The sequence below is a fragment of the Rhamphochromis sp. 'chilingali' genome, assembly GCF_963969265.1.
Source record: "Rhamphochromis sp. 'chilingali' genome assembly, chromosome: 13".
Lineage (NCBI taxonomy): Eukaryota > Metazoa > Chordata > Actinopteri > Cichliformes > Cichlidae > Rhamphochromis > Rhamphochromis sp. 'chilingali'.
The window spans coordinates 7,206,624-7,233,241 of NC_137940.1; the positions used below are offsets into that span (position 1 = coordinate 7,206,624).

The 26,618-nt window shown below is 39.5% G+C and overlaps 1 protein-coding gene across 8 annotated transcripts in view; it reads left to right on the plus strand.

The window, feature by feature from the left end:
* Positions 1–3,574: 3,574 nt before the first annotated feature.
* The window catches only part of prom1a (prominin 1a), a 90,141-nt gene continuing 67,097 nt past the window's right edge, over positions 3,575–26,618 (plus strand). For 4 of the 8 annotated variants that reach the window (XM_080901281.1, XM_080901282.1, XM_080901280.1 and 1 more), the window contains exon 1: positions 3,576–4,452. In XM_080901281.1, the coding sequence (XP_080757407.1) occupies positions 4,224–4,452 (229 nt within the window). In that variant the 5' untranslated portion in view covers positions 3,576–4,223. Of the gene's footprint in view, positions 4,453–26,618 lie in introns of all 8 variants that reach the window. The other 4 variants (XM_080901276.1, XM_080901277.1, XM_080901278.1 and 1 more) reach the window with 2 other exon arrangements.

Consider the following 26,618-nt stretch of genomic DNA (forward strand, 5'->3'; position numbering starts at 1 on the left):
TCATCTAAAAGTAAAAACACCTTAAAGAGACCAGGAATGTCATCAAGTTTTAATTTGACACCCATTTGTGTAATTTAGTTTAAACATAATACATTTTTTGTAACTTTATTAGAAGTTTATGATTCAAATTCGTGCCAAATCTTTCAATCACTTTTGTTTCATCAGATCTGAATTGTAAAATTACGGCAATATATCACTAAGCACTTTCTTGTTTCCTCCATGTTTACAAAGTTGATCTTAGCATTTTGATTGACAGCAGCTAATCAAAAATGGCAGAGTTAGACAAACCCTTCACTCACACTAATTATTTTATAATCATCAGATTAAAAACTCAGGTCACTTGTGTTCACGTTCCGCTTTTTTGACGCACTCTGCCCATCGCTTCTTTTATTTGGGGATGTAAAAACAAGTACTTTTTTGGTTGTAAAATACTTAACAGTGATATATTTAATGTTATTTTGGCAAAGAAAGCTTGCTTTTTGTTTTTTTTAAACAGAAGGTGTATATAGTGTTTACATGTATCAGCATCTGTTTGATTGTATTTTGGAGAAACGTTTCTTTATTGTAATAAGGACGATCTATTTTTGGAGCTGCCTGATGGAGCTGGTTCAGTCTTCACTGTACACAGAGTTGGTGCTGATGTTCCAGGTGTGCAGTGGAGATCTGACCGAACCTCAACTGGGCCCAGCTGAGCACACCTGAGCTTAACGGGGTTAATGGATATAGAAGCACTGTAGAAGTGCTCTTATGCAAGCTGCGATGGTCCAGTACACTGCCTCCTTTGTTTCTTCAGTTTGATTCCATATTTAATTCCTACCTTGATATTGTATGAACTTGCCCATTTGGAGTAATAAAGTTGATTTCTTAAGTGTGCTGTTTTATTGTAGCTACATGCAGAGCTAAAGCATTCTGGGTTGTGTTTTTGAGGGTATGTATTTGGAAAAAGTTCACTTTCGAACCTCAAATTATTTGCTGTTTAACTCAAGTTCATGACTGAGAATCAGAATTATTCAAACTTCAAGTCTGAAACTATGTTTTAAAGTTCACTGTGAGTATGCGCAAGCTTATTTTACTTACCCAAATGCAGCATCTTACCAAACGTTTTGTATTAAATTATATGATAATGCTTGTTATCTAATGATCCATCATTTCAGATGATCCTGACCTGTATCACTCGCTCCCTGTGATACACTCGAACTCTGGATGAACATTGGGAACTGGATCTTGAGTTGGGATTTTGTAAGGTCGAGACCGAACGTTCATTGGTAAAAAGTTCTTACAGCTCTATGAATGAAATCATAGAAACTGCTTTGCTTGCAGGACAGTTGAGCAAACTTTTTGCTGACGGATACCAGTGGTGTGATAAGGATGCAGGCTACAAAAAGATGCAGGCCTACAGTGCTTCCAGAAGTATAAAGAGAAAATAAACTGATGTCACTGAGTGAATGTTTTTAATTTAGCCATTTAAAGAACCACTCATCAGTGGCTTTAGCTTTCAGAGTACAAAGTCAGATTAGGATTTCCTTTTTTTTTGTTGATGACAGGAAGCATCAAGGTGCTTCTTTTTTCCCCCCCGTCAAACTTCCTGTAAGCTTGATCCATGAACCCTGCCTGACCTGATACTGGGCTGCACAGTACCTGAGTACCTGTTCAGAAGTGAAGGACAGGCAGAGTAAATCTGTAACAGACATTCTTAGAGGGCTAAGCTCCTTACACTGCTGAGAACTGAGACGAGCTTCAGCTCTGTCAGATCTGACAGGAATTTGTCTTGAGAAAGGTTGACGGGAATGATAGTGACACTTGGACAAAGTCCACATCCATACGCAAGATATGGTGGTCATTTACATTCCAATTTCTGAAACATCTTACTTGATAAAATTATTAAAACCAATATAGGGAAGACTATCAGCAGCTGAAAGAAGAGAAAAATTATCTGTAGTCATGATGCAGCAAGTGTTAAATTTATCGTCTTTCTAGAGCAGTATGAAAAAGGAGGACAGAATTTAATCTTGCATTTATATTTTTAATGAGATCATTTAGTTGTAGATACACTAAAAACTGTTCTTAATGAATCTACTAATTAATTCTACTGCCTCAGTCTAGCATATCATGTGTCTGTAAAACTGAAAGTCTCATCTGCTCCTCTGCAGGTCTAATGAGTGTGTGTTGTCACTGAAGAAATGTGCTCACAATCAGTGATCAAAGGTTTCCAAACAGGAGGCCCCTCTGTCACCAGGAGCTGGGGCCCCATGCACTCCAGAAAGAGGACAAGGATGTTACTGTGTAAAGAGACAGAAGCAAAACCCACCTGTTTGCTTCTCTGCCAATGAAATCAATCCTATGAGCTGCACGCAGGTATCCTCTGTCTGCCCTCTGGGGGAAAAGGTCAAAGGTCAAGAAGGTGAAGAGCCTGATAGTGGGAAGAAGAGAAAGCTGACTAGGGAATAGCTGATACAAGAAAACATTTTTACATTAGAAATTATGTAAGATATTGTATTGTTCACATTTAAAGAACATGTTGAAGAGCATAACAATTACATTTCTAATTTCTGAAATGAAAAAAGGCAAGTAAGTAAAACTCTGCTTTCAAAAGATATTTGAAGGAAGTCAGTCATTCCATAAACCTCATCTCCTCAGGAAGGTTGTTCCGGAGTCAGAATCTAAGATGGCGAAAACACAACAACCTTCAGATTTAAACCTCAGCCTGGGAACAGCCAGAATGGCCCCACATGAACATCTAAGGCTGTAATCAGCTTATTAACTTTGAGTCTAACTTAAATAAGAGTAATTATACTTCTGTAGTGGATATAATGATAATATTCCCCCACAACTGACAATTTAAAGCTGCAGTGAACAGAAAAGGTGAAAGAGAAAAAAAAAAGCCTTTTTCCTCTTTTTTCTTCAGTGCATGGATACTCAGGTGTTTGATACTTGGCAAATGTAATTCAGTGCTGCTTTTGGCTTCACACAGGACCCCAACCCCACCCTCCCAGATAAAAGCCTTCTGCCTGACCCACTGGAGCACCACATATTACATTCGACATGGACTTTATACTGCTTAATACCTGGTCTGAAAATGTACATGTAATCGGTCATTCTCATTTCCGGGGAATAAAATAATCTGCTTTTAACAAATCTACTGTCCTATAGGGAACAAGGTGTCCTAGTGCATAAACCATAAAGTTGGCATTAGACATCACTTTTCCTCCCAACTTGGCATGTTTCAACTTGAAGGGTTACCTCTGTGGAGCAGTGTATTTTAACCCACAGCCACAATAGTGTCCCCCTAAAAAAATTGTTTTTAGTTCTTAAAACTAACCAGTGGGTGAAAGCTAGCTGCAAATGTCATATAAGAAAATGAAAGTTGTAACTGTTTAAAGTATTTATTTGAAAATTAATCAGCTTTCTTAACACAGTAACACTGCATATTTATTACAGCTAAGATTTCATTATTATCACAACTAGAATTCCTGTTGTGGAAAAAAAACATTCATTGTCTCTTTTCAAGCTCACATCTCAGCATTTTTAAAAATAACGCTTAATGTGGGTTGTGTAGATGGATCTTATAAACAATCCAATGCTATCAAAAGGTGAGGAATTAATTGTAAACATGTTTAAGTGATACTAAAGTCAAATATTGCTGGATAAGCATGATTTTCTAATATAAAATCGAATGATTTCCAGCAGACCCGAGGGAACAGTGCCTCAAAACGGCATTTCAATATATGTAAACTGTCTAAAGGTGGTTTTAACGTGTTCTGCCCCAAACTAATCTCTCCAATCAAAACGTTAGTAGGTTAGATCTTTAAGATTCTACTTCCTCTCCCCGGCAGGAGGAGCACCTCCCTCTGGACCCGTCCTCCCTTTGCAAACGGCGGCGCGCACCATCGCCCGCTCCCGTGACGCAGCGCATCCCCGTGCTGCACAGATGCCGGAGTGGAAGCGACAGGCGCGCTCATCCAAACGCATCGAACACAGGGGACGTGGGAGAAGATCGTCCGATTTGCGTCCGTCTAAGAGCTCCAGACCGCGGGGAACGATGCTCGGAACAAGTCGCTCGGTGGGAAGCAGGACTTAAAAAGCTGCGGAACACTTTTATCTGTATTCTCTCTTTTCCCCCACTCCGATAATAATCAAGATTCCGGGCAGTCGCCGTCCAGTTTTCTCGATCACTGAGAATTTAGTTCCAGTTTCACGACAGGTCGGTGTTTCGTTTGGACACGATGTGGAAGCCGGGAACCCTCCTCCTGCTGTTGCTGTGGCTGGCATCCGGCGAACTCCAGCAAGAGACGGAGCCGCGGAGACTCCCACCCCCAGGAAAGTTGAATTTCGGCTATGTGCCAGCGGGAGTTTACGAGACGCTGGCCCATTACGAACCTGGACCGATAGGGATTCTGTTCCACATGGTCCATGCTTTCCTGTATGCGGTACAACCCAACGCTTTTCCACACGGTAAGCATCCCCAATCGAGCTCACGGTGGCTACAGCACAACAAATGCAGACCGAGCCCTGGGCAACGTGTCTGAAATGTATATGGAAGTCATGGGGGAATAAGTTATGAGAATCTATGAGTGTTGTTCCCGCTTGGTTGTCTTGTGGGACGCAAACAGGGACACGAACAAGAGAGAAACTGCAGGTTATTATACTGGATTACAAATTGACTTTTTTAAACGTTTTTATGAATTAGGCACATAAATATTTATTCTAGTTTTGTGGATATTGGGTTAGGAATCAAAACTTTGAATTTTATAGCGCTTCTTCGGTCTCACTGCGTGAAAAAGGTGTCCACTTGCGGATTGGTCCAGTTGTGCGTCATGCGCCCCGTTCAGCGCTCACAGCACGCACTTGAAGGTGGTGTTTCTGCCTGCGGCGCACTTTGTGTCAGGATAATTACAATTAATGAGCCTCCCGCTGACAGCAGCGGTGCACGTTGTTTTTGCCTCTGTGAATGAACGTCGTTGGGTAGTTTGTTGGTATGAGCACCCGAAGAGCTTGAACGCGCATGGCTTTACATTTAATACAATTATACCTGGCTGCTTAACCACACCCCCACACACGGAGGTGTCTCTGTGTGTGTTTAATTGGGTATTGGGTGCTCAAAAGACTCTACTCCACTGCATGCATTTCAGTCGAAGAAACATTTTGCAGATTAGTATCTCTCTGAGTCACCTTGTTAATTGAGTAATCCCATAAACCCCTGCGCCATATGCTGTTGGCGCTTTTAGTTTTCAGTTTGTCACCGGCAGTTGGGGGCTCATGGCCTAATCCTATGGAGCAGACAGACCACTGCGCAGTGAAGCTGTTAGTTCATTCATGGGTGCACACACTAAATAATCCAAGGAAGAGGGTGGAAGTCATGTGGAAACAGTGGGATAGGATAATAAACGACAGTTCAAGTAAAGGTCATTGGTTATTAATAGAACCTGTGCATGTTTGCATATCTAAATCCAATTCTGTCAGGGCTGCTTTGATTATAAGGCTACAAGCTGGTTTGCAGGAAACCATTGGCCTTTCACGGCTTGTCAACTACATCTCTTGCGCTGCGCCATTACATAACTTGGAGTTCTGTTAAAATCTATAAGATGAGCCAGAAGAAAGATCTGTACTCGGTTTCCACTCCAGTGGTTTGTGACTTGAAGTGGCGCAGATGTCAGAGTGGAGCACTGTTTAGGCTGGGTCGACCTGGGTGTCGTTTCTCTTCAGCCTGTGATAAGATACAGTGTTAACGTTGTTACAGCAGGCTTTTAAAGAATGAATCACTGAATCCTGTAGCAAAAAAGGCTCTTAAATTCTGTTCATCTGTTTCCTAATCACATCTGATTTAAAGGGACAGTTCACTCCCAAACAAAACAACATCTTGTCTTTTGGAGTGATCCCACTACTAACTACCATTCATTTGTTGGGCATTTGTTTGAGATGATGATGGCTACAACAAATGTTTTATTAATTTTCTATTTTCTGTTAGAAAATGAAGATATTAGAAAATGTGCAAATGAACATCTTGCTATATATACACACAAACACACACACTAGTTCTGTGGATGTGACTTTATTTATGTATTTATTTTTGTGGATACATTTGGACCATGACAAATCTTGTTATTCATATCCCAATACAGACGAGCAGCGTCAGCCACTCATTCCTTCCCCAACATCTGGACCAGGTGTTTGTTTCAAAGGTTTCTCAAACCCATAATTGAAAGCAAAACCATACTCAGAGCATTAGCAGAGAATGAGTCATTTTTAATATTTTTTTGTAATTTATTTACAGTTGATTGACAAGCACTATATGGGCGAAAGTATCGGGCCACACCTTTAACCTTTGAATTCAGGTCTATGAAATCAAGCACCTTTCCATGTAGTCTGCCTTTAAAGACAATTGTAAAAGAATGGCCTGACTGAATTTGAGTGAGGTACTGTAATAGAAAGCCACCAGTGCAGCAAGTCAGTTCATAATATTTCTTCCTATCTAGAAAAGAATAGAATAGCCCTTTATTCTAGACCATGACACACCATAAAAAGTTACAGAACAGGGTCACCGAGTGCTGAGGTGCACAGTGCAAATGGTAAAAGTCAACAACGTTCTGCTCACTGAATAAATGCAGAATTCCAAACCTCTTCTCGCTATAACATCAGCACCGAAACTATGTGTCATGAGCTTCATGGCATTGGTTTCCATGGATGAGCACTGCAGGAGTAATGTGTAGTTGGCGCAGTACCTTTGTTGATGGAAAAAGGAGAAGGTTGAGCTACAGAAAAGGATAGCATACCATCCTTTAAATCAGGGGTGGGGAACTCCAGACCTCAAGGGCTGGTGTCCTGCAGTTTTTAGATGTCCTTGATCCAACACAGCTGAGTTAACCGGCTAAATTACCTCCTCAACATGTCTTGAAGTTCTCCAGAGACCTGGTAATGAATTAATCATTGGATTAGTTGTGTTGACCCAGGCTGATATCTAAAACCTGCAGGATACTGGCCCTTGAGGCCTGGAGTTCCCCACCCCTGCTTTACATTAACATGCAGGCATTTGCGTATATAGGTCTTACTTTTCTCATTTATCCACTACATCTACCTGAACATTGCTTTTGGTAGCACAGAAAACACAATTATTGTCATATTTTCAGATTTTTGAATAGACAGCAGAGTACTTGTGTTTCATGTTAATGTCAGTTAATGAAACTGTTTTCCTTTTTTAAATTATAGCTCCAATATCAAAGGTTTCATACATGTGCTATATCCCCGAGGCTTGTTCGACCCTTGTGGATTTTTATCCAATACAGTCAACAGCCAGTTAGGCTAACCCTATAAACAAGTGTGAGATGAACATTATGTTGATGAGTAATTAGCGACGCTCCATCATCACATCTCTTACTATCAGTGCGCATAGCACATTACATTGAGCAATGTCTTTATAATCTCATGAATGCTCAATTTAGTCAGCTGATGTGTTCATCACGCTGTATGTGCGGCAAGCGGCTCCGAGCTCGTAGGAGGTTTGATTAGAAAAGAAGCAACAAATGTCTTTCATCAGCACCCACACAAATCGAACAAACAGCGACATATTCTCTAACTTTTTTGTCTCCAACAGCTGCAGTGTGGAAGCCTCCAGGAGCTGTTGACGCCTCCCTCACACTTACCCACACTCTCACCGACACACAGATGCTACAATCCAATACTCAAGCTGATGTATAGGATCACAAACCCTTTTTACACTGCAATTTCACAGCAGTTATGGCTTTGTGATGAATTCTTCTCATTAGGATGTTGACTTTTTTTCATCAAAAGTGAATGGATACTTTCCAAAAAAGCCCAGGGTCCTGTGTAACCTCTGACACCAGAGGTTACAGATGCAGGGGAAGTAGTAGTATCGCTGTTGTGAATTGAAAAGTTTGCAGTGTTAGAGGTTTGAGCCCTACTCCCTCAAATGCACAAGGGTGCTTGAGCAGGACACTGAATCATCTGTGTTTGTTAAAGCAAAGGTGAATGATCTCAAGACCAATGCAGCAAACTGGTTTACGAGCCAGCTGGTAGGGAAATCGCAAGGAAAAGGAAAGGACTGTGCTTTCTTCTAGGCAGCGTCTGAACTTTCAAAATAAGAGCCAATACACTAGTAGATTTCAGATAGTGTCCTCATAGTGCCCGCACTCATCCTAATATTGCAAGCTCATTTAGAAACGTTTTCTTTTTTCTTTTACTCTCATCCAGTTTGCCTGTCAGGGGAATGATTAAGTAGCAATGACATGCTTTGCTCAAAAGCATTTCAGTAGAAAACATGAATGTAGGTTGACAATATTGATATCAACAGTATCAGAAAGCATTCAATCAATTCCCCTTCCCGAATTAGTAAGAATGTAAACATGACATAATAGTTGCATTTAGTTGCATCTATTTAGGTTTTCATGTCTGCTAATTAATCCTGGTGTAAGTCAGCCATCGCTTGAGAATAGCTGTGCATTAAGTTGCGTCTGCGGTTTTGAAATGTACCATTTCATGCCTGTGGGTGAGCGCAGCTGGGAAGCCAGTGCCAGCCATTATCGTGCAGCAGATCCCTGTTGGAAAGTGTTTCCTCATTAGTGTTTCCTTTTCTCAAGAAACCATGTTTAGGTGGAATTCAGACCACAGAGGACGTTTTTCAAAGAACCTAACAGTTGCCAGGGAAACCCATCACCAGTGATCATGACCTGTGTGATTTGCTTCACCTCGCTGGCTTGTGTATCTTACTGCATCATCATGATCATGAAAAGTACTGTGGAGTTATGTAGATTTATGCAGCTCAGGGTATATGGTCTTACCTAATGTTTGTTATTTAACACTCATTCGAAGGGAACCCAGGGTGGGTTTTTTTTTTCTCCAGCAAAGAGGCATGAAGCGACTTTAGTGTTCAGTGAGGGACAGGTAGACATGAAAGAAACTGAAGAGGAAGACTTCAAAAGATTTCTAACCAAGGACAAAGACAAGGAAGCTCATCGTGAGCTGCATTTCTGAGGTTTTTTCTTTCTTTCATGTTCTTTGGAAGAAATCTTAATATAGCAGAGTTTGTTTAAAGTTAAATGATGAGAAATCTCAATTAAGTAGCTAAATGAAAGTAAAAGGTTGGAATAACTAGGATTTAATCAGAAGATGTTAGTGTTCTCTCTCATTCTTGAACGCTACAAGATTTGCTGGGATTTACAGTAACACCAAGGTTTTTATAGTTAACGAAATCTAAACTAAAAACTAAAACTAGATATAAAAACACATTAGTTTACAGAAATAAAATGGACACACTAAAACTCTGAGGGAAAGGTGTATAAAAAAAAAAAACAACTGAAAATTGTGCTCTCATACTGGTACAAATAATTAACTGAAAATTTGTTGACGTACACCCACCTTTATCTGATGCATTTTAGTATACCAACCAAAATCAGGCACAGAAGATTGGTATAACAAAACGCATGTGATTTACTTACATTTGTTTCAGCAGATAACAGGATAGCAACCTTCTTCTGTTTTTCACTTATCTCCTCATTTGTCTAACTGCTTTGATTCTTTGCTCATATTGTGGCTGCTGGCTAGTGGCTCACTCTGAACTCAGAATAGCTTCAACTTTAGCAACTTTGCTTTTTTTTTTAATCTTCTTTAAATTATATATTTACCTTGGTGAGGGTTATTTAAGTGTCCCATTATGTTTACTGTTACAAGCTTTCTTATGGTTGCCCCACCACGGATTACTTGAGTGGCTGATTTAGATCCCTCTCCATTTGATTTAATAATAATAATAATAATAATACATTTTATTTGAGGGCGCCTTTCAGAAACCCAAGGTCACCTTACAAAAAACACAATTAATAAAAGGAACAATAGTCATAAAATACATAAAATAAGTTAAAATTACAAAACAGAGCGTGACAACAGATAAAATCAGCATTAAAGCGAATAAGCCAGTTTAAACAGATGTGTTTTGAGCTGTGTCTTAAATACGGAGAGGGAGTCAATATTTCTTAGTGCAGGAGGAAGAGAGTTCCAGAGCCGAGGAGCAGAGCGACTGAAAGCTCTGTTCCCCATAGTGATAAGGTGTGAGGACGGAACAGTAAGATGAATAGCAGATGATGATCTGAGAGTGCGGGAAACAGTGGTGATATGGAGCAGGTCACACAAATATGAAGGAGCAGATTTATGGATACACTTGTATGCAAGAAGTAAGATTTTAAAATTTATCCTGGCTTCTATGGGCAACCAGTGAAGCTGCTGAAGAACTGGGGTAATATGAGCACTTAACGGAGTGCAAGTTATGACCCGAGCTGCAGAATTTTGAAGAAGTTGGAGTTTATGAAGGGACCTTTTAGGGAGACCAAATAGGAGGGAATTGCAGTAATCAATACGGGATGTAATAAGACTATGGACAAGGATGGCAGCAGCATGGGGAGTAAGGAAGGGACGGAGTCGGTGAATATTACGTAAATGGAAGTAAGCAGACCGTGTTATGTAATTAATGTGAGACTGGAATGAAAGAGTATTATCAAGTATGACACCCAAACTCTTAACCTGAGGGGAGGGAAGGGTGGGAGAATTTTCAACGTTAATGGAAAAGCTGTGGGATTTGGTTAAGATAGATGGTGTACCAACAAGTAAAACTTCAGTTTTATTACTGTTAAGTTTGAGGAAATTGGAGGAGAACCAGGATCTAATCTCAATAAGACAGTCTGAGAGGGAGGTAGGTGGGAGGGATGAATTGGGTTTAGAAGAAAGGTAGAGCTGGGTGTCATCGGCATAACAGTGAAAATTTATATTATATTTTCGGAATATATAACCAAGAGGAAGCATATAAATAATGAATAAAAGAGGCCCCAATACTGAACCCTGGGGCACACCAGCAGAAACAGGATAGAGAGCTGAAGAATGGGATTTAAGTTGGATAAACTGAGTGCGGTCTGAGAGATAGGAGGTAAATCAGGTAAGTGGGGTATGACTAATACCAATGGAAGCTAACCGGTTCAGGAGAATATTGTGAGAAATGGTATCAAACGCCGCACTAAGATCAAGAAGGATGAGAATGGATAGGAGACCAGAATCAGCTGCCATCAGAAGGTCATTGGTAATCCTTAACAGAGCAGTTTCGATTTGTATATATCTAATGCTAATTTGTACACTCACTACTTTGTTGGGGCTCCTTTACAATGAATTTCTACATCAATGCATCATTGGCACTGCTGAGATTTTTGAGCTTTGATTACAGTCTTCAGGTTCTCTGTATTTTTGGCTCCAGTGTTTTTCATCTTCCTCTAGAGACAATACCCTGTAGAGAATGGGCTATTGTCTTTGGGGTTCAGGTCAGGCAAGTTGGCTGACCAGTCAAGTACAGTAGTAATATGGTGAGTAAACAATTTGGTAGTAGTTTGGCACTGTGGACAGATGCTGATGGAAAAGGAACACAGGATCTCCATATTGCTTGTCAACATAATATCTCCTGGTAAACTGCTGTATTGATTTTGGACTTGATAAAATACAGTGGACCACCACCTGCAACACCAGCAGATGAAATGACATTCTAAAGACTGCAGACATTTCATCTGCTGGGTTTCAAACACCTTGGATTATGTGCCTCTCCATTCGTCCTCCAGGCTCCGGGACTTTGATTTCCAAATGAAATGCAAAACATTTACTTTAATCTGAAAACAGGCCTCTGGACCACTGAGCAGTGGTCTTATTCTTTTTCTCCTTAGTCCAGGTAAGACACTCATGATGTCTCTTCTTCAGGAGTTTCTTGATATTAGGAGTCCGACGGTTGCCGCTCTTTTCCTGACATCCATGTGTAGTGTCTCTTGATACACTGACACCAGTATCATTCCACTCTTTGTGAAGCATTCTCAAAATCTTGAATCACCTTGACAATCATCTCATGTCCATCTCATCCGTATTGCTTGTTCGCCTTTTCCTATCACACTTCTCTCTTTCACTCAGCTCTCCATTTATATGCTTGCATACAGCACTCTGTGGCCACCTAGCCTTTTCAGCAATGACCTACTGTATCTTATCCTTATTGCAGAGGGTGTTGATTACAGTCAACTGGACATCAGCAGTCTCCCCATGATTGTTGCTGCGTATAATGAACTAGACTGATAGAAGATGGGTATTTATACTTTTTGAATAATTGTTTATTCAGACATGGTTTCTGATGACAGAAGAATTGATCCTGCTGGTAAACGCATATAGTTTTTTCTAACTTTCTCTTACCATAGCAGCAAACACTCAGTTTTAAAAAACCAAGGCAGCTAGTTATTTTTAGTCACATTAAGAGAGTTCTACTAATGTGAACATTATTTCTTGCCTTGAATTTTTTGCAGAAGCTGATTAACATTATTATAGCTTATGAAAAAAAGTAAAATGATAGGAATAACAGATTATTGCGGTGGGATTAGACTGCAGACACTGACCCTTTGGCATTCTGTGTTTTTAGCTGAATGTTTTACTAGGTTTACAAATCTGAGAATTTGCTGACGAAATACTGATTTGCTTGTAAAATTGATTATGGCACTACATCCTCATTACTCTCCAATATATGTGGCTTTACAAAAGTAATATTTGGAATCTGTCTGCCTTTTGGAGGTTGTTTGATACATTAAAAAATGAAGGGAAAAAGATGACATATGCAGATGAGAGAGAGGTTGGCAGGGTTTAGGTTATTTCTGATGTTTGACCTTGAATACAGCTGAGGCTGTCCACTCTTCAGGGTTTAATTTGACTCAACCAAAAAGCTAGTGTTGGATATTGAATTGCACATGCCCAAAGGTCATTCATAGCACATGAGAATGACTGGGTGATGCCAAAGGCCTTGTCAGATAACAGTCTAGCGCTAAAGTGATTAAAGAGAGCGTCCTTCATTTGGAAGGTCGTGGCTTGAGCCCCTTGACAGCCAGCATCTGTTTTGCTGAAGTGTCCTTGAGCAAGATACTGAGTGTATCTGCTACTGACCCCATCGTTTCTGTTGAGGAGGGTGACTGGGGGGGATCACAGTAAAGAAGGAAATATGGGAAACTAAGTCATGAGTGGTTATTTTTTTTCAGCATTTTTCCAGCCAGTTAAACATTTTCCTAATTAGAGATTTTCTCAGCAGAAGGCACATCTGTGGAGATTACTATTAGATGCTGTGATGATTCGCTCAAAGGGGCTTAAATTTACAATCACGATGCTTGGCAGATCTGAATCAGTTCTCTATTCATAATACAAGTCAGTGGATAAACAGATGACTTCCAGAACAATATGTGCCCACATGATGGGCTGGTGTCCTATTTTGCACGTTTTGTTATGAGACACAAAGATCCAGTGAAAAAAATTAGGCTTACTTGCCAGACCAATTTCAACAAGTATTTCAAGTCTTTACTGTGTACATGTCTTGCTGAGTAGGTGACACAGTGGAAGCACTGTGCATAAAGGTAAAAAAGTGAATGGATGGATTCTTATATAGAACCTATATACTATACTTAATTCTACTCTCTCGGAGTACTCAAAGCGCTCTATACAACATGCCACATTCACCCAATCACACCCATTCTCACAAGCACTGTCTCTATACATAGTGCTTTCTAAGTACATTCACACTCCGATCGGAGAGCAACTTGGGGTTAATATCTTGCCCAAGGATACTTGACATGCAGACTGGAGCAGCCAGGGATCGAACCACCAACCTTCCAATCAGTAGTCAAAGGAGCTTGCAAAGAAAAGCGTCTGGACTTCTTTAAGTTGCTTGAAGACGTTTCACCTCTCATCCGAGAAGCTTCTTCAGTTCTAAGGTCAAATGGTGGAGAGTCCCAGATATAAACCTATTGGGAGTAACCCCCCACATCAGGGGGTCCTTTTGTCCCTCTGTGGGGGGTTACTCCCACTAGGTTTATATCTGGGACTCTCCACCATTTGACCTTAGAACTGAAGAAGCTTCTCGGATGAGAGGTGAAACGTCTTCAAGCAACTTAAAGAAGTCCAGACGCTTTTCTTTGCAAGCTCCTTTGACTACGATGACCTGGATGACTGAGAACCTTCACAGACACTTCCAATCAGTAGATGACCTGCTCTACCTCATGAGCTACAGCCATCCCGAAAAAGTTTAGACTGAAACCAGTATAAACTATGTATGCAACCCGTACTTAAATTTTGCTGTACAGATCTCAGTTTCAGGATAGCTTGTTGATGGTACTGGCAGGTCCAGTAGATACGACACATTTTCACAAACAGCTGCTTTTTATATTCAAAGTTTTTCACATGTTTGATTTAGTAGTCTCTGTTTTATTGTCTAAGTTCAGTTGCTGGTAACCAGCTATATCTGGTCTTAACTATCTAGTGTTTCCCTGGGGACAGGTTGGTCAAGTTGTTCAATGTACTCAGTATCATTCATTTACATCAAGTCTCTCTCCCTACTGTTGGACAGGCTCTAATTGCTCTGTTTGAACTACAGCTGGTAACAGAAGTTCTTGTTCTGCCTTTGAGATCTGCTTCAAGCTCCAAGTAGAACATACATGGAGAGCTGGTGCTAGAGTAGAACAAGGACTGCCATCTGCAGCTGTAGTCCAAAACAGGGAAACGCAAGTCCATCCACAGAATAAAGAACTTACTGGACAGGCAGTGATTGTTGCTCTGTTAAATTGTCACAAAGTTAAGTGGTAATGTTCATTAGTCAGCTTTCTTTAAAAATCTGCCAACCTCCTGTTCACAAATACAATGTTAAACTTGGGGAAACTCAACTGTTTTCTGGGGAAAAATACAAAATTACAAAAAAAACAAACCCAAGCAGACACAAGGAGACAGTGCAAATTCCACACAGAAAGACCCCATCTGGCTGCTGGATTGGAACCCAGGCCCCTCTTGCTGTGAGATGAAGATGGTAATACACCAACAAATGGTAGTCCATGTTCTGCTCTGTGTAGCAGAACCAGCTCTCCACCTCCTGTATGTTCTACTTAGAGCTTGTAGCAGATCTCAAGCGCAAGAACATGAACTTCTGTTACCAGCTGTAGTTCAGAGTCTATCCAACAGTAGGGAGAGAGACTTGGTGTGAGGTAAGAGGGCCCTTAATCACAGGGGGTGGTGTGGGTGAATGGTTGGATGGTATGCTAACATTGCCAGGGCTTTTAAGAAAGTTTACTTTTGTGGTCACAAAGACAAATGAAATTCTTCAGACATATTTGAGTTAGAATTCTTTAATCATTATTACTTTTGTTATTGGTAATTTTGTTACTATTGTTATACTACTGTTAAGCATATGTGTAATAAGAATCTTAATAATAATTTATATATTATTGTAGGATCTACTGTACAATACAAAGCGCCTTGAGGTGACTATTGTTGTGATTTGGCACTATATAAATAAAATTGAACTGAATTGAATAAGAAACCAGCTGCTGCTACCTGCTGTGCATCTGTAAGCACAACATAGGCATAGAGACCATAGAGGAAAGAGACCGTTTATTCCAGGAATAAAATAAAAATGTACACTTTTATTGCAAAAAAAATATTCCCCCCAAAATATTTTATTTCTGTTTTGCAAAGGCAAGAAAGGAATACCAAATCCCTTATAAATCTTTTATCTGCCGACAGAGAGAATTATGAATAATGGTGATTTGAGCACAGACTGAATGGGAAATTTTGTTCTTCTGTTTGGCCTTATGGAAATTGGCATTGAGTGTTTTGGGGACTTGGAGATGCTATTTGACTGCGTACCTTGGAGCAATCTGTGGGGAATGCTTGGGGGGGGGGATATGTCTTAAACTCTTGCTCACAAGAGGTGAGCGTACAGTGGGCCAATCCTTCTGTCAATGTCCTCAATGATGCGGATGCTGTACTGGTCTTCTGTGGTACTTGTCAACATAGGTTCTTACCCTCACCTATGGCTACAAGCTCTGGATAGTGACCAAAAGAGTAGATTGCACATAAAAGCTCATTCTGGAGGGGCTCAGAGTACAGCTTCTACTCCTCAGCAAAAGGAGCCACCTGAGATGGTTTGGTGTCTGACTAGGTTGCTTCCTGGACACCTCCTGGGTAAGGTGTTTTTGTCACATCCTACTGGGATTTCAAGTGTCAAATCTCTGATTATTGATATTAATATCAAATTTTTTTGCAATATTAATGAAATTAACCCTACTGCATAATATTTTGGAGAACCCCAAAAAGCTAATGAATCATGTATTCAGGGAAAAATAGCAGATTGAGTCTACTTTAAAGATCCTTCGTAAACATATTATAAGCCATAATGATCTGATTAAAGCACTTCAACATATGTAACACAAGGACTGCTAAGAAATATTTTGTCACCTTCCTCCTGACATTATAAGTATTTATCATCTGCTAAGAATTTTTGTGTTTTTGTCTGCAGACAGGCTAAAATATGTACAATATTAGCGGATATATGTGCAATATTCAGTTTATAATTAATTACTGTGTGTAGAGTGTTTAAAATATTATAAAAACACAGATTTGGGGCAACTGCATCATGTTTATCGAGGCTTCTGTAACACATATGTAGAGGAAACAGGGTCACGTTGCTGCCTTTTTCATTATTTTGTAGAACTACTGCCCTGAGGCCCATGATGCAAACATGTGAGGAACACTTTCATGTCCTCCAGTATTTTAAACTTTTCATAGCTTCCATCTGTTACTAAACAAGATCTGATACGACTGTGTGTGGATTTATTATCATCTCATTATCTAACCATCTATTCAACTGATCTGTATGTTTCATAAATCCTTAATGTAACAGAAAGATACATTTTTGTTTGCAAAATCTGGTTCATTTTTAACAATCTTACTAAACTGCCAGGCTATAAATAAACTGCTGTGTAATTTAGCATCACTGCATGATTCCCTGGCCCAGTCATACTCTTGGAGCATCTGGATGACAGAAAGTGATGTGTATCGTTCTTCTGCTGTGGTTTTGTGCTGTCACACACAGTTGTGTCATTGCACTGACAGTGATGGTTGTTAGTGCTGGGATGCTTGAGGACACAAACAGGGACAGCCTTAGTCGCCTGTAGCATAATGGCAGCTGATTGCCACAGGCGATGTGTCACTGTGTGCAGCACAGTGCTAAAGAGGCTATCACAGGTGAAAATGTACACTCGGCCACACAGATCTCCTTGTTTCAGATATTTTGTCATGGGTTACACAGACTTACTCTTATTCCATGTATACTTGGTGCAGTCGGCAGAGGTTGATGCCAGTCTCAACTTTTGATACTTTACATTTGGAACCAGGACAACGTAGACGAATTTCCTGAAATTTCACAACAGATGGTTGGTTGAGAACAGAAGCATATTAGGGCTGCTTAAAAATGGAGCTTGTGAGTGGGGTAATATATGTTCACTGTATAGTTTGTTTGGCAAATATTGATAGGACCAGGCTGAATCAGCTTTTGCCTTCAGAACTAGCTTAATGTTAATGCTGGAAACATTCCTCAGAGATTTTGGTGTGTGCTGTCAAGATAGCATCCCACAGATAGGTCACCTGTCATCATCCCCATGCCTTAATGTCTAAATGCACTGTGTTGCTGTCATTTGATTGGCTGATTAGATATTTGTGTTGATGAAAAGCTGAACAGGTGTATCTCAGGATTCCCAAGATTAAAGTTTTTCAGGATTTAACATTTTCAGGGTTGCATCAATGTAATTACATAGACAACAATGCTTGCCATGTATAGCAATATTATTATAAATATCAACACATTCTTGGTCTGATTGTTTTTTTTGAATCTGGATCAATAAATTATGTTTTCTGTTACCTAAGATTTTTCTCCTAATGCCAAAGGAACATATCTTTACCATGTGTTTGTTGTGGTATTTAGTATTCTGATAGGTTGATAGGATCAATGAAAGAAACATGCTTTTTCTTCCTATCTTAAACATGTCTAGTAGGTAGAGTATACAGACTGCTAATGCTCTTGTCGCACAACAGGATGTCTTCCATTTAAGCTGCTGCTGCCCCAGCTTTGTAAGAAAAGATCACACTGCATAATGAGAACAAAAAAGTAATATTGTAAAGCACTTTAATTCCCTGCCTGCAGCTCTAGCCCTGTGAATAGATATCAAAATAGCCTTTAGCTACGTGTTGTTACACTTGAAATGGATCCACAAATCTGGGATTAGTCTTTCTGAAGGCTCAGCGAGGCAGGTGAGGTAGCCAGCTCTAAATGAATTGCCTCAATGCTAAATATATTACACAGCCATTTAAAGAGGACAAGACATGTTTAACAGCAAATTATTAAACACCAACAAATCCAAGCTTACCCGAGGAACTGCGAAAAATCATTTAATAAATAAAATGGGCATGATATTATTAATTTTGCTAGTAAAGGGAGATGAATTGTTAGTTTTTTCTGCTCTAATAAATTGACTTGAGTAAAATGATGAGACGTAGCTAGATTAATATTGAGGCAATCATACTGTCAGAGGTGACATCGTTACAGCAAGTCTACATTAGCAACAATCTTTAACCTTCACACTGCTCTTACTTGAGGTCAGAGCATCAGCTGGTGGATACAGAGTCTGATGTCTCGCTTGGGAAAAATATGTAAGGGATTTGTTGACTGACACTCTTCTATTTTCGGGACTAAATGTGTGAACCATCACTGACAAGTTTGCTTTCGGCTTTCCACCAGCCTGCTAGTGCAGGCATTCAGTGTTTAACCTCCCAATGAATCGCCTCGAATTAAGAGCAAATGTATTCCTATTTCCTATTGACAATTTTGTTAAAACTAACAATAATTGGAAAATTGTAAATTGTTTTCCAGAGTAAGGATAATTATCATTAAAATTACATGGTTTTATATGACAGAAAATGAGGACAAAGAGAGATGAGGATCTTTAAATTGCCTAACAAATTCCATCAATATGTTCTCATTATTGGTGGTAACTGCAACACAAGAGAATCGTTATGAGTTGTTGCTTTTAAGACCATTCGGACTACTAGCTCATCAAGCAAATGATTTTATAATTAGAGCTGCAGCACTGAAACAGCACTCGTTCGTTTTTGTCCAATACTGAAGAAACTGTAGGACTCTAGCAGCACTGCACATCACAGTGTTGGTTTGAACCTTTTGAAATGAAAAGCCATTCAGTATACCTTTCAGTCTCAGTGTTGAAAGATTTCTATCCGGTTTAAAGGGAAATGCGTACTTCAATAGACTGAACAGGCAGTTTATGAGAGAAAAGTGATGCATCTCATTTAGAAGGTTTGCTTCACTAACGGCTGGCATATTAGCAGATGAAGTAAGGGGAGATAAGAGCTGTGGCATTAAGATAAGTTGAGACATTTCAGGGTAATATTATAATGCCACCATCAGCTTAAGCTCCCAGCTATCTGACAGTGCAGGTGAGAAATGTGGCAAAGCCATACATGGGGACAGCACAGGTAGAAAATCTAAAGATCGTTGTAGTAAGAAAAGCTGTGGAGATATGGGCTTATTTAAAGAAAGAAGCAAAATTGAAAGGAAATAAATGCAGGGAGTTTGCTGGTGAAAGAGCTGTCGGTTCCCCAGCTGCTGCTAAAGCCCTGTTTCATTCGGGAACGTCATATTTGGGTCAGGCCTGGGTAGCCAAGCAGGAGAGTCGAGACGAAGCAAGCGGCTCAGTCCTGCTGAATGGATGGCAAGTCATGCATTCTCTGTCCCTTTGTTCCGCTTCATTGGTGGGTGCAGCGGTGCCTGCTACGAGTCGACTCTGGGGACATGGTGAGTTGTAATTGCAGATGTGTGGCGAAAGAGGGTCAACCTGCCAACTCCAAGGATGACTACTCTAAATGGTGCTCTTCCTTCTTTAGCCGCTCGTCACAACGCTTCGCAATATCCTTGCACCCTTCACTCAGCGTTCCAGAGACTGTTTCACTGAGTGGCATGTGTCACAGTAAGACGACTATGCCACACTCAGAGACTTTTGGTGTGCAGCTGAATTGTGTGTTTTCCTTTGCTCCGAACTTACCGTATGGGGACTGCTGAGTCCAGCTGGTTTATGTAAAATGTTTACTGAAAGTAAAGCTTGGCGCTTGAGTTGGCTCCAAACTAATTAACACCATGTCGATGCAGCTACTATTTACAATAAAGGATGGCAAAAAGTCAAGTGCTAGCTGATTAAGCAGCACTTTGCGGTGTTTCCCACACAAGGTTTTACCCTGACATTTTGCCAGAATATATAAACCAAATCGTTAGACTACCACCACCAGCAGTCAGCAACTAGGTAGATGATATCAGCCAGGATTGATCCTTGCTTTCACATTGTTCACATCAAATTCTGATTCTAACATTTGAAAATTGCAGAATAAATCCAGACTTATAGGACGCATAAAGGTTTTTCCAGTCTTCTGTTGTCCACTTAATTGCACCTAAGTGCATAACGGTTATTTTTCCTCATTTGAATGAAAGATGCTATCTGTGGTGGATTTAGTAGTCGACAAACACCTAGTTAACTGGCACGCCCAAGACCTTCCTGTCTCCATCTTAACGATCGGCTTGCATTGTTGTGGGAGCCTTCAGTGTATCATTTAACTGCTTCCTCAGATTGAATCTCAAACCTCACTCTACAGTAATCCTAGTATTTTCTGGAGAGCTGCTCCAAGCTGGCTGGTACTCAAACCATAAACTGCTGCAAGTGGAGATTCGGTTCATGTGCAGCTACACCAAGCTGAAAGAGGCTGTAGAACAAAGACTACCAATGCCAACTGCTGTTCAAGTTACTGGCATTGGAACCTATCCACAGGATGATGAACTAATGTATTGCTTATTTGTTTGTCACAAAGCACTTGGCAAATATATTTTTACAGCAGAAACTTTTGAAGGGACTTATTTAATAACTCACTCTAGGAAAGTGTGTGTGTGTCTCTTTTCACTGCGCACATGCCTCCTTCATCTTCCACAAATAGAATCCAAATTTGTGGGAAGCACTTAGTTTGTATATCTCCTCAACAATCAACATGCCCTATCATGTAGAAATGATAGGCTAACTGTGTTTGTATGTTTTCCAAACCTTTGGGAATTTGATATCAGTATATTACTTTATAACAGCAGGCACATTCAGTGACAGCTTGAGGGCTTCCTCTCTTATCAAAGCGTGGAAATTGTATCACAATGAGAACTTTATGACATTGTAACGAGAACCGTATTGCTCATGCTTGTTGACTTTACTGTATAATTTTCTATAAAATAGATAGGATAAAATAATTTTATGTGCTGCAAATACTGTGCTTTGTTTGTGATGTGGGTTGACAATAATAATTTTGGCATGTAGAGTGCACTCGGAGCACTGTGGCTATTTCTCTAGAGAGAACATGACAGAATTTAAATACATCCACAACAAAAATTAGGAGCAAACTGTAGTTATGGCGACGTGTGGGGAAACTGACAGACAGTAGTCATCAGCATGAATGGATCAAGCATTTAATAAAAAAAAAAAAAGAAAGAACCTGAGTTTATATCTGACAAGAAAAATTACATCAACTGGAATGAGAATGAAAATTTGTGTGTGTATGTGTGTGTGTGTGTGTGGGTGTGCTTTCTCCTGTTATCTGTCACCAGGCAGCCATTAGATTGTCTCCTGTGATTGGTCAGTCTTCACCCTTTGCAGGTCATTGGTCCTGTCTGTCATTGTCACCTTTGCAGCATTGCTTCAGCCTTGATTAGCTGATGGTAATCTGGGTCGTTGTTTACCTGGGCCAGACTGCAGAGACAATCCTCTTGGTTGTCAGGCAGTAGACATGCTGACCAGACTCCACTACAGACTACATGTGCCTTGGTACTTTCAATTAACTACTTGGGCTAAAGGTTAGAATAGTAGGCTCATGACCGGAAGACCTTAATTCTGACTCACTGTGTATATGTGAGTATATACAGAGCTGAGGTTCTTTTTCCTCTCAAAATCACTTCTGTTACAGTTTTAATTCATGTAACATTGTGCTATAGTAATTTGCTTTTACAATACAAAATGTCGCCAAAAACTGGCTCGAACATGGGGCTTTTAAGAAAGTAGAAATTTTGACTACATCTAAAGGCAGATTTTATATCTGGTCAGATATAAAAGTCACACAGTATCAGAGCTAAAAGCTTATGATTATAACCTTCTCCCGGCTGCATCACACTGCCTTTCTGACCTTTTTGCTCTTTTATCTTATGAGTCTCTTTGCATTGAGTATCGTGAAAATGAATGATACAAATGAGAATAATGGTGCACACCTTTTCAATGTTCCTTCTTCAAGCATTTGTGACAATCCAATAAGGTTTATCCTCATAAAGAGGCTGAGAATGTAAACAGAGAGCTTGAGAAGATTTTAAATTCTTTTAAAGACTAACTCAGCTACCAGCCAATTTCACCATATTTTGTGTTCATTTGATTTAAATCTGGTCTGTTACCTTTGCACACAGAACGAGAGAGGGGAAACAAAGAGAGTCACCTGCTTGGATTGTGATTGAAATCTGGACAATGGTCTAAGTAGTGGTCCACATTTTAAAAGCCTGGCCAATTATCTGAGCTGTTACACATAAATTCCATTTCAATCAGTACTTATCATTACTGATTTAAATAATAATGCAATCCTTTGGCTGCTGTTGGCACTCACTTAACAGTTACTGCTCGTAGCCTGCGTCAGTCTCCCACTCAGATTAGGTAATGCTAATGTCACACTAGGGAAAACACTGGAGGCAAAAGTATTGAAACCATGTGCAATGAACTACACACTTTTTGTTTTTATTAATATAGAGTGATTGATATAGTGCAGTAATATAATATAGTGCAGTTAATTTCAACCTTACAGTCTTTTGATTGTTTTCTCTTACATCTGAATTCCAGAATAATGTACTTTAAAAACATGGGCAGTATTAGCATTTAAAGAGTGAGTTTATACGGTGATATTGTGTCATTTTAACGCAAAAGCAGCAATTTAAAAAAATAAATCTTTCCGTGGTGACTTATTTAATAGTTATTTAATAGATAGCTTTGCAACCTTTTAGCATTTTAGTATTGTTTTGAGATTTAATTCAGCAAATGCTCTCATCCACTGTGCTGGGCATAAACTCGTGGAGAGGTGGAAGTGCTCTGGTCTGGTCTCATAAAAGAAGTCCATATTTGCTAAACTCCATCTTTTCTTGTAAAACCAAACGGCCCTTTTTGAAAACACTTTTGATAACATATACATTTTCTCTTTCAGTCTGGTTTACTGAGCTCTGGCACTACTATGTGAACAGTCACAAGGAGAAAAATTAGCCATTTTCAAGCATGGAAAGAAACTTGAGCAAACTTTACATTCTAATGTGTCAGAGGTGTTTTAAATGCTATTTGTCAGTTTTACATGAGAAGAGAGTAATGACTAACTGGTTGAGTTGACAAATATATGGGACTTTAAACCATGGTGCAGTAAAAGAAATACGCTGTCTAACCAAAAATAGTTTTAAATCAGTTTTCTTTTTATCACATGAAATAAATGATCATGCATGGGCTTCCTAATAACTGATAAGCGTGTCTTCCTTAACTGAATGGCAACTGAAACATCTGAGACAGCAGGGTTTTTACCTGGGGAAGTTCAGAGAGGAAGCAAAGTGATTTTAGGGCATCAGTATAGCTCGCTGGGCTGAGTGTGCAACCCATGTGCAGAAGGGCCACTGTTGAGTTTCTGTTTCCTGCGTGTCATTCCTGCTACTCTCTCTGCCATCCATGCTGTCCTGTTGAAGAAATGAAGGCTAAAATAAATAGACATTTTTGTTTGTCAAATAGCCATAAATGACAGGAAAAATGTTTGTTTTAATCTGTATATCTTTACCACAATCTAAACCATATCCAGTGGACGGAAATGCAAAACTCTTGATCCAGGTATCTTCTGGATACTCGAGAAGCCCCAAAAATGTGTTCTTTGACCCCAAAGGCTAAACCATCAGAGTAGCTGATGGGTTCACAGACTTTTTTACTATTAACATGTTTTAGTCATGGGTTCATCTGGCCCCTGTGCGAGGTGAGTATATTTATAAGAACTGTAGGAGTCCAGCTGTATATGTAGTCAAAAGCCTCAGCTGTTCACATAGAACTGTCCTCTACACACTCACTTTATGTATCTAGACAGAAAAATCCATCCCCATCATCTTTCATGCACTAACATCAAGATCTATCGTAAGGCTGTGGAGTATTCTGTTTAATTGAAATGTGAGATGACTTTCTCATGGCAGGTTAAGTCATAATTCTCAACTAATACCTTTTTTATTAGTTACACACAAGAAAAGACACACACTCTCAACCTCTCAATCACTTTAATTCTCCATATGTCACGGGTGGGAACATTGTTGCATTGAAGTAAAAGATTAGCACTTTTAAATTAAATGCCTCTCCACCTCATATGAGTGTGTCTGTGTGTTTTCTCCCCTGTCGTCTTTTTAGTTGTGTAAAGTTAAGCCAGATTGTTTCTCCATAGTTACAGGTTCTATGGTAACAGTGTGTTTATCCAGTGTTTTTAACATGAAGCTCATGGGAAGTTAGCTCGGATGCTAACAGTCAGCCCCCAGGACACACTCACAAACACATACACCTGTTCTACTTTACTGGGAGCTTTTAAGTTAAATGTCAGCAAAGTTTTTACTGCCAAGCAGAATGTGTTGGAAGAATAACCCAAACCAAGTATTGCATCTGCCTCCTTTCTATAGGTTGGTAATTTGTTATTATACATATATAGTAGCCTTATGACCACACGGCTTCAAGGTGATGTCATGTGAAATGGTTTTCTCGTAAACTCAATATGTTGTATTAGTTGTAAGCAGATAAACCAAAAAGTGACACCTCGTGGAGTGTTCTCTTGTATGCCAAATTCAACATCTTGGTATAAAATAATCAGGCTCTTGCCAAAAGGCTCATTTTTTTATACTGTTACAATGGATGCTCATATTTAAGATGGCTGAAGTTTCAAATAATAAGGTCAATGGTGTATACTGTACCACAGCTTTAAATAAACCCTATTAACAGAAGTTCAGCTGTCAAAAGCAGGTAAATCATCATATTGTTATTTTTGACCGCTCGGGGCCACCATACAGGTCCTAACCACCAGTTGCACAAATTTTCTGTTTATGAGCGTCAGCCAATCAAAAGGAAACTTGCATAAAGACAGGAAAAGGAGCTATAATACTTGTTTCAGACAGATGATGAACTGAATAGGTGTACCCAGGCTCATAGATGAACATTTTGAATAATGAATTTTGCAAACCTGACAGGTAAATGCTGGCAAACAGAAATATTTTTCAATTTAATGAGTTTACTTCAGGCCACAGTGTGGGATGGTTATAGGGAACATGGTGTGGGTTTTATTCTCCCAAGCTTCTTAGATTTGTTTTCTTTTTTCTTTTTAAATGTGTCACTGAGCACTCTGCTACACAGAATTAATACAGGATTCTTTGAGCGGTTTGAGTGCATAAATTGAGTAGAAAAGTGCAATTTACCATTTCCCACTAGTTCTATTTTGAAGCCTCTTTTTAAATGAACAATGAGAGAGCCTCGACATTAATTTCTGTGGTCACCTTGACATAAAAACTGCATGTAGAGAAACGACAACAACAAAAAACAGATTTGAAATTCATGCTGTTTCTCACCCAGAATAAAAGGTTTAAAAAGTTTTTTTTTCCTCACAAATATCCAGTGTTGGTACAGTTCTTTTTTTTTTTTTTCTGCTCAACCATTATAAACACAGACTTCTAAGTAAAGAAAGTCTTAAACAAATAATTTAAGAACAATAACTAATAAAGGAACACAACAGCAGAAGCTATAGTAAACTTGTAATCGCCGCATACGTCAACGCAGTAATAGGATGGCTAATATCTTCCAGATTCAGTGTGAAATAACCCTTTTCTTAGGTGTTCTCACTTAGATTTCCAGTTAAGGCTTATTGAACGCTACACCTTGATTTTATTATGTCCGGGTGATATTTTAAGAGGATCATCCTAAAATACGACACTGTCAGAAGTTCGAGGTTTTCTTTGGTGGCAGGATGTTTACAACGGCCAACTTTGAACCTCTCTCTCTCTCTCTCTCAGTCTATCTTTTCTGCCTTCACTTTGAACTAGATAGTAAACACAAAAAGGACAAAGCCATTTTCTAAAAGTGCTGAAAAACATTTTTGTTGCATAGCAACAGGTTGAAGGATGATGAAATGCTCCTTGTATGCTTTTAGCTCCTTGTGTTACTCAAGCCATCTACAGAAACACTTGGAGAAAAACCTCATGTCTGATTATCGTGTCAGGTTCAGACACCTCCAGAAAGTGTGAGAGGGTGGGTTTGGATACTAGCATGCCTCAGTAGAGAAAACATATTTGAAAGACACATGCCGTTATTGAATTGGTAAACCATGCAAGCTTATGTTTTAATTTATTATTTTTTCAATTTTTTGTTCACTTGTAGGCTGAAGAATCAAGCTATGAACAAGTTTATCTAAGTCAATATTAGAGTTATTCTTCTGTCCGCCTGATGAGATCTTATTCTGTTCTGTTCTCTCCCATTTTGTGTAACCTACATGACTTTAAAGTTTCTAGTTTCTAGCTGATAATTTTCAGCACAGTCCAAAGGTTTCATATTTACACGGGTTTGTATAAATTTTACCAAGTGAAATGTACATTTATCATGAAGTGAGTAGATGTACTTAAGTAG